At 39.0% G+C, this 16,942-nt stretch overlaps 1 protein-coding gene across 6 annotated transcripts in view; it reads right to left on the reverse strand.

Moving 5' to 3' along the window:
* The window catches only part of ARHGEF12 (Rho guanine nucleotide exchange factor 12), a 123,560-nt gene that overhangs the window by 15,585 nt on the left and 91,033 nt on the right, over positions 1-16,942 (reverse strand). For all 6 annotated transcript variants that reach the window (XM_067470773.1, XM_067470775.1, XM_067470776.1 and 3 more), the window contains 6 exons: positions 13,968-14,043; positions 13,227-13,394; positions 10,698-10,785; positions 4,632-4,715; positions 4,377-4,450; positions 2,081-2,290 (listed from right to left, as the gene is read on the reverse strand). In XM_067470773.1, coding sequence (XP_067326874.1) covers positions 2,081-2,290; positions 4,377-4,450; positions 4,632-4,715; positions 10,698-10,785; positions 13,227-13,394; positions 13,968-14,043 — 700 coding nt within the window. The remainder of the gene's footprint in view (positions 1-2,080; positions 2,291-4,376; positions 4,451-4,631; positions 4,716-10,697; positions 10,786-13,226; positions 13,395-13,967; positions 14,044-16,942) is intronic.

Here is a 16,942-nt window from a genome sequence, read left to right on the forward strand (position 1 = left end):
TCGGGTTGGCTTATACTCGAGTATATTATACAGTAATTTATTTATTTACAGCATTTATATTCCGCCCTTCTCACCTGGAAGGGGACTCAGGGCGGATCACTGAATACAGATACGGCAAACATTCAATGTCGTTAGACATACAGGACAGACAGACAAATATGTGTCTCAGCATTTTTCTAATTTTGACGTCTTGGGGGTTATGCTTGATTCTGGCCACAGGGGGGTGCTGACACTCCATCATCTATGACGACAATGATGGAGTGTTTGAAGGCCTGTCTCCACTTCTCCCTCTCCAATCAAGTTCTCTCTCATTTCTATCTCATCCAGTTTTCATCATTCTATCCTGTACGTGTGGCCCGCTCATTGTGATTGTGATTTATTTCTCATTGTATTTTTGCCCTGTTTTATTGTATTCTTATGTTTTGTTTATTTTATTGTGATGTTTGTTCTGTGTTTTTGGTTTTAGTCTGTTGTAATGCACTACTGAGATTGGCTTCATGTGAGCTGCCTCACGTCCCCTTTGGGGAGATGGTGGCGGGGTATAAATAAAGATTATTATTATTATTATTATTATTATTATTATTATTAGATCAGACTTTCCTCCTGTTCTTTGATCGACAGCTTTTTATGGTGCCATAAAATACTGCCTAATTTCTCCACTCATTGTTTTCAAACTGTTTAGGTTGACAGTAAACTAGGCTGAAGGTCAGGTGCTCACCCCGACCTGGACTCGAAATGCCAACTTTTTCGTTGGGAAAAATCTATTGCTGCTGGTGATTAACCAGCTGTGCTAGAGCCCTGCAATGGCTGAACCTCTAAAACCGTAAAACTAATTCAGTAGCGGAGGGGCTTCATAGATGCTGGACCCCTGAACGTTTATATGCTACAAGACCTGGCATTTAAAGGCAAAAAGAAGATTACTCACTTCTTTTAAAGATGCAATAGAATGATTTGACATGGAGACGCTCACAATAATGTTTTTAAGGCTTTGTATGGTTTTTATATTTTTTATATCATATGCTATTGTTTTTAACAGAATTTTATGATTGTTTTTACTTGTTATGATTGTTGAGGCATTGAATTGTTGCCAATTTGTGAACTGCTCCAAGTTGCCTCTGGGCTGAGAGGGGCGGTATATAAATATAGTAAACAAACAAACAAACAAATAGTTTGCTTTAAAAAAACCCAAACACAATCATCAGTCTTGTCATACAGCAGTGTGTTCTACTGGCTAATCGTTTACAGAGTAACAGAAAACATGTTCTGCCAAGGGTGTTATCACAACCACTTTACCTGTCCGAACGGATTCTCCCCTATGAACCATCAAGGTTGTTAAGATCTTCTGGAGGGGCCCTGCTCTCGGTCCTACCACCCTCGCAATCGCATCTGGTAGGGACGAGGGACAGGGCCTTCTCGGTGGTGGCCCCTCGGCTCTGGAACTCTCTCCCTCTGGAGATTAGATCTGCCCCTTCTCTCCTGACTTTTAGAAAGCTGGTGAAATCCTGGCTTTGGAATATGGCATTTGATGAGTGAGTCAATAACTCTTAACCACACTGACGGATGGTGATGAATTATGATTTCATTCTGACGACCTGACCTTATGTAATTATATGATTGTATTTTAAAGTATTTTATGGATTAGTGTATTATGAGGTTGTGATGTTTTTATACTATTGTCTATGAATCTTTTGTTGAGAACCGGCCTGAGTCCCTCTTAGAAGGTCGAGAAGACCGGGTTATAAAAGCTCTAAATAATAATAATAATAATAATAATAATAATAATATTAATAATAATAATAATAATAATAATAACTAGGAGATTGGGCTGAAAAACTGTTTCAATAGTAGTCAACACACTATCCATTTTATTGAGGTGGGAAAGAATCTAAATGGCTTACACAACACCAAACTTTGAAGTTTCAATGGGGGCACTCAGTGCTGAGTTCTGTGTCATCCCTGCTCGTTTTTGAGAAAGGTAGCTTCTATTCATCTGGCCCAAAAGGCGAAAGGGAAATTATAAAGTACCTCCGCACCCCACAGTCCTAGGTTTTTTGTGTACTATACATGCCCAACAACGTACAATTCCGTAGTGCATCCAAAGCCCACCGGTCTTCAGAGATTGGGAACAAGAGCTCTGTTGTGCCCCTGTGGCTGAAGCTGTCGGAGGGCTCTTTGATCAGCAAATCCGCCGGTGCTTTCTCTCTAAACCGCCGGTTGGCCTCCAAGAGCTCTTCCGCTTCTGCTTTTTCCGATGTGGTGGCTGAGGGAGACTCCATTTCCAGATCTTTATCTAACAAGCCAAGCCCAAATGTTAAAATCGATACTGAAGCAACATTTCATGAAATCCTACTCATTCAAATATGCTAACCTATTTTGAGATGCAATAAAAATAATAAAAGGTTATTGGATATGCTAAAAATAGAGGTCCTTCTCAGCCTAAGGGGAAATAAAAATAGCTATAATTTGTTTTAAAAGTCACCCTTGAAGCAAGGGGGGAAAAACAGCTATCCAACTAAACAGGAGCAATATTAGTACACAATAACAACAACGAGCCAGTCAATGTGGTCCCAGTGGTGATCGGCACACCAGGTACAGTGCCTAAAGACCTTGGCCTGCACTTAAAAACAATCAGTGCTGACAAAATTACCATCTGTCAGCTGCAAAAGGACACCCTACCTAGATCTGCACGCATTATTCGCTGAAACATCACATAGTCCTAGACACTTGGGAAGTGTCCGAGATGTGATCAAATACAAAAGCCAGCATATGATCTTGTTTAAAGTGTATCAATCTTGTTGTGTATCTAACAACAACAACAACAACAACAACAACAACAAGCCAGCAAAGGTGGTCCCAGTGGTGATCGGCACTCTGGGTGCAGTTCCTAAAGACCTTGGCCTGCACTTAAAAACAATCAGCGCTGATAAAATTACCATCTGTCAGCTGCAAATGACCTCCTTTTGGATCTGCACACATTATTCACCGATACATCACACAGTCCTAGACACTTGGGAAGTGTCTGATGTGTGGTTGAATACAAAAACCAGCATGGTGATCTTGCTTGCTGTGTAGTAACCTTGTTGTGTATCTAATAATAATAATAATAATAATAATAATAATAATAATAATAATAATAATAATAGAAGTGTTCAACTTGTGATTTTGTGATACGAAATCCAGCATATAAATCTCATTTGCTGTGGCATGCTGTGTTTTTGTGTCAGTAAAATAATAATAATAATAATAATAATAATAATAAAGACTCTGGCACAAATCAGAAAAGGATGCAGTGCCTAAAGACCTTGGCCTGCACTTAAACACAATCGGCGCTAACAAGATTACCATCTGCCAGCTGCAAAAGGCTACCTTCCTAGATCTGAACACATTATTCACCGATACATCACACAGTCCTAGAAATTTGGGAAGTGTCCGACTTGTGATCCAATACAACAGCCAGCAGATTGACTGCTATGGACTCATCTTGTTGTGTTTCAAATAATAATAATAATAATAATAATAATAATAATAATAATAATTCAGCTTGAGGCAGGGCATAACATCTATAAATGCACATATTAGAACACAGTTTAAATACAACCATAAAAAGCACATGTTAAAACATAAACATATTTAAATACATGATACAGAAGTTAAAACATAATACAGGGTGAGGCAGCATAACTTCCTTTTTTCAAAACTTAATCAAACCCATTGTATAAATCAGAAATTTTTATATATTTTTTATAATGTAGGCGTAGTTTTGAAGATCAAATTAGGTAGGTGACGTCCCCCATTCTCCATACACTGAGTAAACTGATTTCTGGCGTTTGTCATGACTCTTGCCAGCATAGCAGGCGTTATGTTGGCAATTTCTTCCTGGATGTTGGTCTTCACATCTTGTAGGGTCCTTGGATGGTTCACCTAAAGACGGGATTTCAAAAAACCCTATAGAAAAAAAAAATCACAAGGGGCCAAATCTGGAGAGCGGGCCAGCCACTCCAAATCTGCTCAAAAAGTAGGCTTCAACGGCAAAAGCACGCTCCTCACAGTTCCAACACATGATGGCAACTGAACTGTGTCAGGACAAAACTTTATACTCCCGCCTCTTGAATGAGAAAACTAGCGCTCGGCTATATCTTCAACCGACTGAATGCCGTGCCTCACCCTGTAAAATTACACTATGCTTTGAAAAATCATAGTTAGGCCTGCCGGAATAGATATGTCTTCAGTCTGTTTTACATTCTGATAGCTGATTTAGCTGCTGGATCTCTTCTGGCACGTCGTTCCACAGTGAACATATAAGAAGCCAGGAATAAATATCTCAGTTAACATAGAATGATGATACGCGGGAATAAATATCTACATTTAACTCTTACCTGGGCTCTGCATACTGCTCTCAGGAGTGGTTTGTTCTTCTTTCAGTTTCTGATCCTCTTCCTCATGGTCTTCCCTGAAAGCAGAAGGAAAACACAAAAGAAATCAATCTCATGCCGCTGTACGTTCTTTTTAAAGGGACTGTAATAATATACGTACTTTGAAAAGAAGCACCAAAATATACACATGTACATGTGCCAGATAGTGGGAGGAGAACATGGGCGAGGGGAGACATATTTTAAAAAGTAGTGACTTACTCGCAGGGTCCTGACTGAGGTAACGGAATCACTCGTCTGCCAACTTTCACCGTTCCTGCCATCCGTGCAATGAGCTCCTGCCACCTGTAAGTAGATCAGAACAACAAATAATGTCACTCCAAACAAAATAATAATAATAATAATAATAATAATAATAATAATAATAATAATAATAAACTTTATTTATAAATAGCCACCATCTCCCCAAAGGGGACTCAGTGTGGCTAACATGAGGCCAAGCCCAAAATAATACATCATAATAAACACAAAATAACCAAATACATCATAACAAAATCAACAATATAAAACAGCATAGTAAAACCAGACACAGAGGACGGGCTAAATGTATGAGGTAAAATGTTAAAAAGTTAAAATGGGGTGCAGATAGTTTTTAAAAAGAACTACTAGTGGATATTAATGGGGTTGCAAGTTTCATTTTGCACACTGAAAGAAAAAGGTAACAAAAATGAAAGGGTCCTGCTTTATCCTTAATGGAAACCTAGAAATAGAATACCAGTGTTCCCATCATGACACGTACAAATGCAGCGATGGAAGAAGAAAAGGGAAAGAAGCCAAGCCAAGAAAATCAGCCAACACCTGCAGTTTGGCATTGGACTCAGTACAATGAGTCAGGACTATTCGACAAACCAGGAGAGTTTTGTTAACCAATGATTTGGAAATGAAAGCAGTGAATGTTTTATTGCAAGATTCTTGTCCCAAGAAATTATCTACATGGGTCAATCACATGGATACATGAATATGCATCCCAGTGCAGAACACTTCTCACCATCTTAAAACAGTGGCTGTGGCTCTTAATAAGACATGCCGCACAGTTTGTTTACGTCCAATACCGCTGGAGAAATTATACTGTTTAGCTGGTATTGCACCACCTGACATCCATCAGGAAGTAGCAGCCAGCAATGAAAGGACCAAGGCAGTGACATTTCAGGCTTATCCTCTGTTTGGATATGAGCCAGCATGCAAATGCTTTAAATCAAGAAACAGCTTCCTAAGATCCACAGAGATACTTGCAGGACTCAGCAAGCAAGAGTCCAAAAGTAGCAGGCTAAAACCCAGCACGTTAATCTGTGGCTGAGACCGGATTAGAAACTCCTTTCTGGGCACATAGAAGACTGGGTGATCTGGAAGGTACTGAACACATTGTGGTCTGGCAGCACAAGATGCAGAGTTAACCTTAAGAAAAGGGGCTACAAAGTGGAGTCCATGACATGCAAGAGAGGAGGAGGAAACCACATGCTCTGGTTACATTCCGAATAGATTACTGCAATGCACTCTACGTGGGGTTGCCTTTGAAGACTGTTCGGAAACTTCAACTAGTCCAATGGGCGGCAACCAGATTGCTCACCAGAGCACCATACAGGGAGTACACCACCCCCCTGCTATGTGAACTCCACTGGCTGCCAGTCCATTTCCGAGCACAATTCAAAGTGCTAGTCTTGGCCTATAAAGCCCTATACGGCTCCAGCCCAGCTTACTTGTCCAAATGTATCTCCCTCTATGTTACGCCTCATAGTTTAAGATCCACCGGGGAGGCCCTGCTCTCAGTCCCACCGGCGTCTGGTGGGGATGAGGGATGGGGCCTTCTTGGTGATGACCCCCCGCCTGTGGAATTTGCTCCTCAGCGAGTTTAGATCGGCATCCTCTCTCCTTTCCTTTAGGAAAAAATCATGGTTTTGGAACCAAGCTTTTGGCTAGCAGGCACAACGGCACTTTGGACACTGAACTTGACCTTATGATTGTTATGATAATGAAAACGGCTATATGAATGTATAATTAATGTTACTGCTTTTAATCTAATATGTATTTATGGTTTTATAATGTGTTATATTGTGATATTGTGGCATTGAATTGTTGCCAGTATTAGCTGCCCTGAGTCCCCCCTCGGGGGTTGGGAAGGGTGGGGTAGAAATGTTGTAAATAAATAATAAATAAATACAACCAACTACAATGCAACCTGACCCCTGCTACATGCACAATGGAGGACCTTCTCACAGTGACATCAGAGGCACTCAGTGGTCAGCTTCTGGTCAAAGGACATTTAGTATAATGCCAACTTTTTAAACGTTTTTTTGTGTTGTATTGTCAAAGGCTTTCATGGCCAGAATCACGGAGTTGTTGTAAGTTTTTCGGGCTGTCTGGCCATGTTCCAGAAGCATTTTCTCCTGATGTTTCGCCTGACTCTATGGCAGGCATCCTTGGAGGTTGTGAGGATGTCTACCACAGATGCAGGCGAAACATCAGGATATAATCCTTCTTGAACATGGCCATACAACTGGAAAAACTCACAACAATCCTTTGTGCTTTAAAATACATGTTAATTGTACCCTCAATTTGCTTCTGACACAGAGAATAGTAGAAAGAAAGTCAAAGACAGAAACTCCGCATAAGATTAATGAAAATGCAGAGCGTATTTGCGCACAACATCCTCAAACATACTTCCTAATTGTTGCACTTCAGAACTTAAAAGCCCACTTGAGGTGTCAAATAGGGGAACTCCTTAAAACCCCAAGCAGATCAGAGTGTTGGGGTCTTTCTTTTCCTCTAAGGACTCAGTTTAATTGCACATTGTCTGCAAGAAGCAAGGGGAGGAAGGGCTTGCACGTTTTCTCTCTTGAGTGAACTTTTCAGATTCACAATTAAAAATCCTCACCCCTCTCTGGAACATATGCAACACGCACTGAAAGATGCTACACCAAGTGCCTTCTAAAATCTAAATCCTCTCTGACAAAATCGCCAAGTACAAGTGCAAAATATGCTAAAATATGTTAATTCGGGATTAACAGCAGCAACTAGGAAAAGCAATTCAAAGTTCAAAACATGGGACACAGAAAGTATGCCTGAGCTTCTCTGTGTCAGTGTTAATGGCGGACAGGAAGGAAAGGAAAGAGAATTGGGTGTAGTTTTTAATCCACAAAGCAGAAAGCATTCAAGTAGGGAAGCCAAGCATAAATAAACCAAGCCACCATTAAAACAACACTGATATTTCAATCTCTTGGCAAACCCTGAGATCTAGCCGTATGGCATAAAATGACAGGACACTAAGTACAAGATGGAGGTTTGGGATGATCCAATTAGTTGTCGAAGGCTTTTACGGCCGGAATCACCGGGTTGCTGTGAGTTTTCCGGGCTGTCTGGTCATGTTCCAGAAGCATTCTCTCCTGACGTTTCACCTGCATCTATAGCAGGCATCCTCAGAGGTTGCTATGTCTGTTGGAAACTAGGCAAGTAAGGTTTACACATCTGTGGAATGTTCAGGGTGGGAGAAAGAACTATTGTTTGTTTGAGGCAAGTGTGAATGTTGCAATTTGGTCATCCTGATTAGCATTTAACGGTCTTGCAGTTTCAAGGTCTGGTTGCCTGCTGCCTGGGGGAATCCTTTGTTGGGAGGTGTTAGCTGGCCCCGATTTTTTCATGTCTGGAATTCCTCTGCTTTTTGAATGCTGTTTTTTATTCACTGTCCTGATTTTAGAGGTTTTTTTAAATACTGGTAGCGATATTTTGTTCTTTTTCATGGTTCCCTCCTTTCTGTTCAGTATTAAAAATCAGGACAGTGAATAAAAAACAACATTCAGAAAACAGAGGAATTCCAGATGTGTATCAATCAAGGTCAGTTAACACCTACCTAGAAAGGATTCCCCGATGCAGTAAACTTAAAGGCTAATCAATACTATTCAAGGTGGCCAACTGAAACATTCCCACCTGCCTCAAATTGAGAAGAGTTATTTTTCCCACCCTGGACTTTCCATAGATATATAAACCCAATTTTCCCGGTTTCCAACAGACCTCACAACCTCTGAGGATGCTTGCCATAGAGGTGAAACATCAGGAGAAAATGCTCCTGGAACATGGCCATACAGCCTGGGAAACTCATAGCAACCCGGTGATCCAATTAGCTTTGTCATGAAGATATGTTTAAGATGCATCCAAATTAGTATGGTAAAGGTTACTTCAGAGAAGAATATTGTTAATTTATATTGGATATTTTCATGGAAATTTTTGATAAAAAATTAAGGTCAGTAGAACCAAACAGCAATCTAGGAATTAACTGATATCGGATACATGAAAACAGGAGATGTCTTGGAATTGAGTATATTTGAAGCTATCATTATTTTGGTCTAGTAATGCCCATCAGATACCTCTAGAATTCCTGACCTTCTAAACAAGCCTTTAATTGCAGATGTTCCCACACATTCAGTTGGATGAAAGGGCAACGTACTGTTATGAGAGACTCGAGGCTTTTCCTAATGGACTGCATGACATGAATTGGCTCCTCACCAAGAGCCCAGAGACATTGAAGCTCCTAGGAAGTGTCTCTCTCTGCTTCAGTCTCAATTGTAATAAAGGCAAGGTTTGGTCATAAGAAACCTTTCGTTTTATAAACACACTATGCAACCTTGCATAAATAATAATAAATAATAAAAACTTTATTTGTAGACCACCTGATCTCCCCAAAGTGACTCAAGAGCAAGAAATCCTCAGCATTTCCTATTAAGCTTGCATAACTTCTGCAGGACATACACTGCAGCACAAATAACAAAGGAATTATGCAGTGATATTAAACTCTTCTCTGAAATGTTATTCTGTGGCCTGTTTTAAGTTGGTTTCAACAGAAGTCATAGCAGAACATAAGGCAAGACGATGCCATCTATGCTAGCACATTTGTTTTAGGAAAGGAGATAGAGAAATTACACGATGCCCCGGGGAGATAGTCCACATATATATCTTGATACTACTCAAGTCTCAATTGCTAAAAGTTACAAATATTGCTTACTACAAATGCCGAATGATCATCCTTCATTCGCTCCGATGATTTATAAGCTGGGCTAGCTCTAAATAAAGACTCAACTATGTAGACTCCCAACTTTGCATATCAACTACCTTATATACCCAAGTATAAGCCGACCCGAATATAAGCCCTAACACCCAATTTTACCACAAAAAACTGGTAAAATGTATTCCGACTTCAGTATAAGCCTAGGGGGGGAAATGTAGCAGTTACTGGTACATTTCAAAAATAAAAATAGATACCAATAAAATTAATTACATTAATTACATTAATTGAGGCATCAGTAAGTTAAATGTTTTTCAGTATTTACATAAAATTGTAATTTAAGATAAGACTGTCCAACTCTGATTAAAATATTATTCTAAACTTCTTCAATGTAAATGTGCTTACGTATCCTTCCAATATTAAAAGAGTAAAAAAATACATGTCATAAAAATAATAATATAATAAAATAATGGAAATGAAATAATAACAGTAATAATAGAGTAAAATAATAAATGTAATAATAACGGTAATAATGTAAAATAATAACAGTAATGATAGAGTAAAATAATAATTGTAATAAAATAATAATAATAATAGAGTAAAATAATGGAAATGCAATAATAAAAATAATAGAGTAAAATAATTAATGCTATAATTAAGTAAAATAATAAATGTAATAATAATAATAAATGGAGTAAAATAATGTAAATGTAATAATAAATAGAGCAAAGTAATAAATGTAATAATAACAATAATAAAGTAAAATAATAACTGTAATAATAATAGGGTAAAATAATGGAAATGTAATAATAACAATTATAATAAAGTAAAATAATAAATGTAATAATAATAATAATAGACAAAACAATAAATGTAATAATAATAATAATAATAATAATAATAATAATAAATCAAGTAAAATAATGTAAATGTAATAATAATAAATAGAGCAAAATAATAAATGTAATAATAATAATATGAAGAAGAAGAAAAAGAAGAGAGTAAAACAAAAAGCTGAGGGGGCTTTTTCAGCCTAAAAAAGCGCTGAAAGCTCGGCTTATACTTGAGTATATATGGTAATTCCATCACTCCTCCCAACTGGGGAGAGGGATGAATTTAAAGTATTCGTCTAGATGCTATAAAAAAATCTTCAAGGCACTTGTCATGCATCCCCACTACTCGGAGTGGAAGCTGTTTCACAGATGTTGAACACAGGATTTATCTCTTTCCTTCACAAGTGATAAAACATCGGCAGAGACGACAAACCCACTTACACAGTCTTTTCTGAGACAGTTTGCGCCACTAGTTCATAAATATGGGCTCCATTTTCTGACATAGAGATGACGAAGAATGCTTTGTTATCTAGGGAAAAACAAAGAGAACGTTAAATAGAATAGTAATTTTGTCTGATTTGTTTTATTTAGAATTTAGGGAAATGTGTTTTACACTTCAGCTGGTGCTGGAGAAGAGAATTTGATGAGCAAAGAGTGAAGCATTTCTTTGAAAGGCCACTTTATGAGGGGTGGTTTTTCCCCCTACTGTTGCCCAAGCAAGGCAAGGGGTCATGTGATCTAAACACTTCTTTAAATCCCTAAATACAATTTTCATAGCCATGCTAGAGGACAAGTAGACAGAATGCTGGTCCCTCTGGACTCATTTTGTTGCTTTGGTCTCTGCTTAGATTATATGTAAAATAGGAACATTGCTCATTTATTGACACGATTGCAGTGAAGATAACACAAGCCAACAAAATCAAAATTTTGGAATCATAAGAAATGAGAGTAACACAGTTTAAATTAATTTTTATGCTGATGTCTTTATGTCTTTATTTTTCCCCATCATAAAAATATGATGAATGGTACATTACAGCAGACTACTGTAAAGTTTGCATATTTTACATCCTATTCATGTAACACAAACTAACAAGTATTTTTATTAGATATAATTTTATTCTTATCGAGTTTTTTTGCACTGAATTCAGATCTGTGTTGTATTTTTTCCTCTATCACCTGTAGTTTTTGCAATAAGGCTATCAAATAATTAATGCATTTGTGCACCAATATCAACAGAATCTAATTAACCACAGCCAACAAGTATTTTTCATCAGATATAATTTTAAGTCATTCTTATAGAGGTTTTTTTTGTACTGAATTCAGATCTGTGTTTATATTTTTTTCTATTACGTGTTGTTTTTGTGATGAGGCTAAACAAATAATTAATGCCTTTCTGCACTGAATTCAATTAGATTCTATTGCTATAAGTGCATAAATGCATTAATTATTCAATTAGCCTCATCACAAAAACTACAAGTGATAGAGAAAAATAAACACAGATCTGAACTCAGCGCAGAAAACTCCATAAGAATGACGTAAAATTATATCTAATGAAAAATATTTGTTGGCTTGTGTAATATATGCATATGTCATCAGCTGGGGACCCCTCCCCCCAGCACCAATTGCCGCTCTGGGCCAGAGTGAAGAGGGTGGGGGACAGAAGACAGTTCCTTGTCTCCTGTGCTATTCTAATGTATTATAATGTAATGCATTATAATATAATATATTGTATGTACATATATTTAGAACATTATAATGTAATGCAAAATAATACTAAGAAGGCAGTAGGAAAAGAGGAAGCTATATTCCAGAATTAATCAAGTTTGCATAACCTGAGGGGCTGTGGAGGGCAGTATGCAGTTGTGATCTCCCATTAAAAGAACAATATTTTGAAAGGATATTTTATTTATTTATTTATTTATTTATTTATTTATTTATTTATTTATTTGCTGTATTTGTATACCGCCTTTCTCAGCCTATCGGCAATATTTTGGGTTGCTGTTGAGTTTTCCAGACTGCATGGCCATGTTCCAGAAGCATTATCTCCCTATGTTTTGCCCACATCTATGGCAGGCATCCTCAGAGATTGTGAGGTTTGTTGGAAACTATCCAAGTGGGGATTATATATCTGTGGAATAATGTCCAGGTGGGAGAAAGAACTCCTCTCTGTTTGAGGCAAGTGTGAATGTGAAGTGTGAAACCTTGCAGCTTCAAGGCTTGGCTGCTTCCTGCCTGGGGGAATCCTTTGTATAATATAATATAATATATTGCATATACATATAATATTTATTATATTATCATGTAATATAGTATAATATTAATAATTATATGATACTATAATCATATATTTATATTACATGTAATATTACTAATAATATTACAATATAATTGTATAGTACAATATAGTAATATTTAATACTGATATTCTACTATGCTTTTAATATAATATATTGTACGTATGTATATCTTGTAAGCTGTTCTGGGCCCCCTTGGAGTGAGAAGAGTGGCATATAAATGTTGTAAATAAACAAACAAACAAACAAACAAATATAAAGCAGCATGTTGGGAACTTACACTGTTATCTAAATGTTGCATCACAATAGATGCAGTCAACAATAGCCAAAGCAGAGTTTTCCAACTTCAGATAGTTATGTCTGAAAATGGGCCTATGTCCTTCCCAGATAAAATTCAGCTTGAAGAACATAAAGAGAAGAAAATGGTTCTTCCCCTGATTCCATGTCCCAGTTCCATGTTCAGGGGATGTACAAGCTGATTGGTATCAGATTTGGAGATATGCTCCAGGTTGTGAAATCGGTTTTTTTCCACCTGTGCAATGGCCTCATTAAACAAAGCACAGGTGGAAAAAAAACACCCCAATTTCACAACCTGGAGCATACCTCCAAAACAAAGCGATCTTTCTGAAACAAGGTATTTCATATGAGAGCAGGTGGTTTACGCAACGACACTCACCTGTGGCCACTTGGCGCACCAGCACCGTGTTCAGTTTGATGACTGGGCTGAATGTATGCTTGCTGTCTGCAGCATTGGCCAGGATCTTGCTGTGGCATCTCAGGACCAGTCGATCGTCTTGCTTCTGCAGCAGCACCAGAATGTCCTCCAAGAGCAGTGTGTAGAGATCTAGAGGAGGCAGCGACCAAGAATGGATTGGAGAAGGAAGGAGAGAGGAAAGGAGAGGAAGGAGAGTTTTGGAGAGTTTTGTTCTCTGAGAAGAGCTATGCTCAAGGTCTCTGCTCTGAGGAGCAGGTTGGAGAGAAACCATTATGCTGCTCCAAAGGAGGCTATGGTAGAATAGCTGTTTGCTCAAGGTTTATGTTTTGCTTTCCCATTTGACTTAAGATGAAGATGCCTTATTTTGTGTTACTCACAAAGACTATGTAAGTTTCTTGGCACTGTTTGTATTTTTTATGCAACATTGGAAGTTCATATTTCATTTCTGCTATTAAGAATAAAGATTTTTTTCTGTTCATTCCTACTCTTGTCTGTGAGTCTTGTGCATGGGACATGGCTAAGAGCCGCTTGCTGTGCAACAAGAGAGAGGAGGGCCTGAAAAAAGAGCCCAAGAGCCCACATCCAGCCCCCAGGCCTGGGTTTACCGATACCTGATTTAGATGTATGCTCTAATGTTTTTCCTCTCCACCCCACTTTCTCCTACATACATCAGGGAAAAAGCCATTCACCTCTAGGACTTACCAATGGTCTTGTCACGATTCACCTTCCAGGTCAGGGGCCCTTCATGAATCATCTTCTTCCTGGTTAAATCTAAATTCTGTCAATAAAGAGCAAAAGAAATATTTATAGGAGATTCACTAATAACTGGAGTGACAGATACTAATATATATTTCAAATGATCGTCATAGTCATGAATGAGTAAGAAAAAAAAAGCCTCTTTGTCTCTTTGAGGTCCGAAAAATCAATGTTGGATGGCTTTTTAAAAAAAGGAGTTTGGGAACACTTGAGGTAAGTATCACTTTCTTCTTTAGATGGCTAGCCTCTTTTGACCTTGCTTTAATTTTGCTCCAAGGAGCTGGCAAAAAAAAATAATCTTTACAATATTGCATCTCTGTGGGTTTGCTGCTCAATCTCTGAGACCGCTCACCTCCAGCTGAAAAAAGATCTTGCCATCGAGTTGGAGGCGCAGGTTTTAGAACATTGTATGATGCCAACTAGAGAGAAAATCACATTTCCATATAACCCATCCCTGACCCTACTACTAGGAGGTTATAAATAAATAACCAAGACAGATATTAACCAACACAAGTTGCATGTTTAGAAAGCACTGGCCGAAATCAGAAACTCATGAAAATTTCATTATGCACTTTATTGTCCAAAAGCCAGAAATAAAACCAGGTATTATCTGACCAAGTAATACGCAGGAAATGCCTTTTGACCTTCAAAGAAACCCTTACAGTTTAAGACGAAACTGATGGTATGGAGTACATATACATGCACGAAGGTTACCTTTCTCTATACCAGTGTTTCTCAACCTTCCTAATGCCATGACCCCTTAATACAGTTCCTCATGTTGTGGTGACCCCAACCATACAATTATTTTTGTTGCTACTTCACAACTGTAATTTTGCTACTGTTATGAATCATCATGTAAATATCTGATATGCAGGATGTTTTTTCATTCACTTGATCAAATAGGGCACAAATACCCAATACGCCCAAATATGAATACTGATGGGTTTGGGGCGGGATTTATTTTGTCATTTGGGAGTTGTAGTTACTGGGATCTATAGTTAACCTACAATCAAAGAGCATTCTGAACTTTACTAATGGTGGAATTGAATCAAAATTGGCTTATAGAACTCCCATGACTAACAAAAAATACTGGAAGGGTTTGTGGGCATTGACCTTGAGTTTGGGAGTTGTAGTTCACCTATATACAGAGGGCACTGTGAATTCAAACAATAATGGATCTGGACCAAGCTGGGCATGGATACTCAATATGCCCAAATGTGAACACTGGTGGAGTTTGGGGAAAATAGACATTGAAAATTGGGAGTTGTAGTTGCTGGGATTTATAGTCAATCAAAGAGCATTTTGAATTCCACCAACGATGGAATTGAAATAGACTTCACACATAGAACCCGCATGACCAAGAGAAAATACTGTGTTTTCTGATGGTCTTTGGCGACCCCTCTGACACCCCCTTGCAACCCCTCCAGGGGTCCCAACCCCCAGGTTGAGAAACACTGCTCTAGTAGGGAGAAGCCAGTGGATGTTTTATAACCATTGGGTTGGTGCTGAATATTCTTGGGATGGGGAAGAAATGGCTCCAATTAAAGTTTGGTCGCAGAGCATTCTGAACCCCACCAACGATAGAATTGGGCCAAATTTCCCACATAGAACTCCCATGACCAACAGAAAATTGTGTTTTCTGATGGTCTTTGGCAATCCCTTTGACACCCCCTTGCAACCCCCTGAGGGGTCCTGACCCCCAGGTTGAGAAACACTGGTCTATATCAACATCCACCTGTTTTATCCATGAAGCATTCCTATGCTTTAGAATCAATTTGTCACACATTGGTTCGTGTAAGTCATCAAATTCAGAATCTTTCATTTATGACGTTGCAAAGTTTTAAAAACCTACTGTGATAGCAGCACAAAGTCTCCAGACCATGGCATTAGGTGGCTCTTGCATGCATTTGATATTTTGGTTTGCTCTCACTGGAAAGATCAAAGGGGTGATACTCTCAAAAACTGAGTTTACTGTAGTATATCATTGGAGTGTGAAGGCTGTAGGAATTCAGAGAACCAGACGAATCTCTAAAGCAGAGGTTCTCAACCTGGGGGTCGCGACCCCAGGGGGGTCATTGGGCCATTTTTGGGAGGTCGCAAAGCCACTTTGGTTGGCTCCGCCCTCTCCAAAATGGCTATCGACCCCCTGTGCCAGCCAAATAGCTAGGCACTCCTGGTCAGCTCCTCCTCCTGCTCTCCCCACAGGGCCGTGGGGAGTCAGGAGGAAGAGCTTAGAGGTAAAGGTGCGCGTGGGAAAAAGACTGGCCTGCAGGACTGCAAAGACTCAGAGCTCAGGAGGGGTAGCGCCGAGAGAAGGGCTCCTGCATGGTGGCTGTTCAGGGAGCCTTTGCCTCCCAGCCCTTGACCCTTGCCAAGCTCCTCGTCATTGCTGGAGGTCAGTTTGTATTTTGTATTTTCTGTTGGCCATGGAAGTTCTGTGTGCCAAATTTGGTTCAATTCCATTGTTGAAATTCAGAATGCTCTTTGATGGGAGGGAAATTATACATCCCAGCAGCTCCCAAATGCCAAATTTTATTTTCCCCAAACCTTTCCAGTATTTTCTGTTGGTCATGGAAGTTCTGTATGCCAAGTTTGTTTCAATTCCATCATTGGTGGAGCTCAGAATGCTCTTTGACTGTAGGTTAATTATAAACCCCAGCAACTGCAACTCCCAAATGTCACGATCTATTTTTCCCCAACTCCACCAGTGTTCAAATTTGGGTAAATTCGTGCGCTTCACGCAAATTCGTGAAGCGCATAGTGTGTCCCTGTTAGTTCTGCTGGACCTCTCAGCGGCCTTCGATACCGTCGATCACGGTATCCTTCTGGGACGCCTCATGGACATGGGGCTCGGGGGCACGGCTTTGCGGTGGCTCCGATCCTTCCTTGAGGGTCGGTCTCAGAAGGTGTTATTGGGTGAC

The sequence above is a fragment of the Anolis sagrei genome, chromosome 7 (assembly GCF_037176765.1).
Source record: "Anolis sagrei isolate rAnoSag1 chromosome 7, rAnoSag1.mat, whole genome shotgun sequence".
Taxonomy (NCBI): Eukaryota; Metazoa; Chordata; class Lepidosauria; order Squamata; family Dactyloidae; genus Anolis; species Anolis sagrei.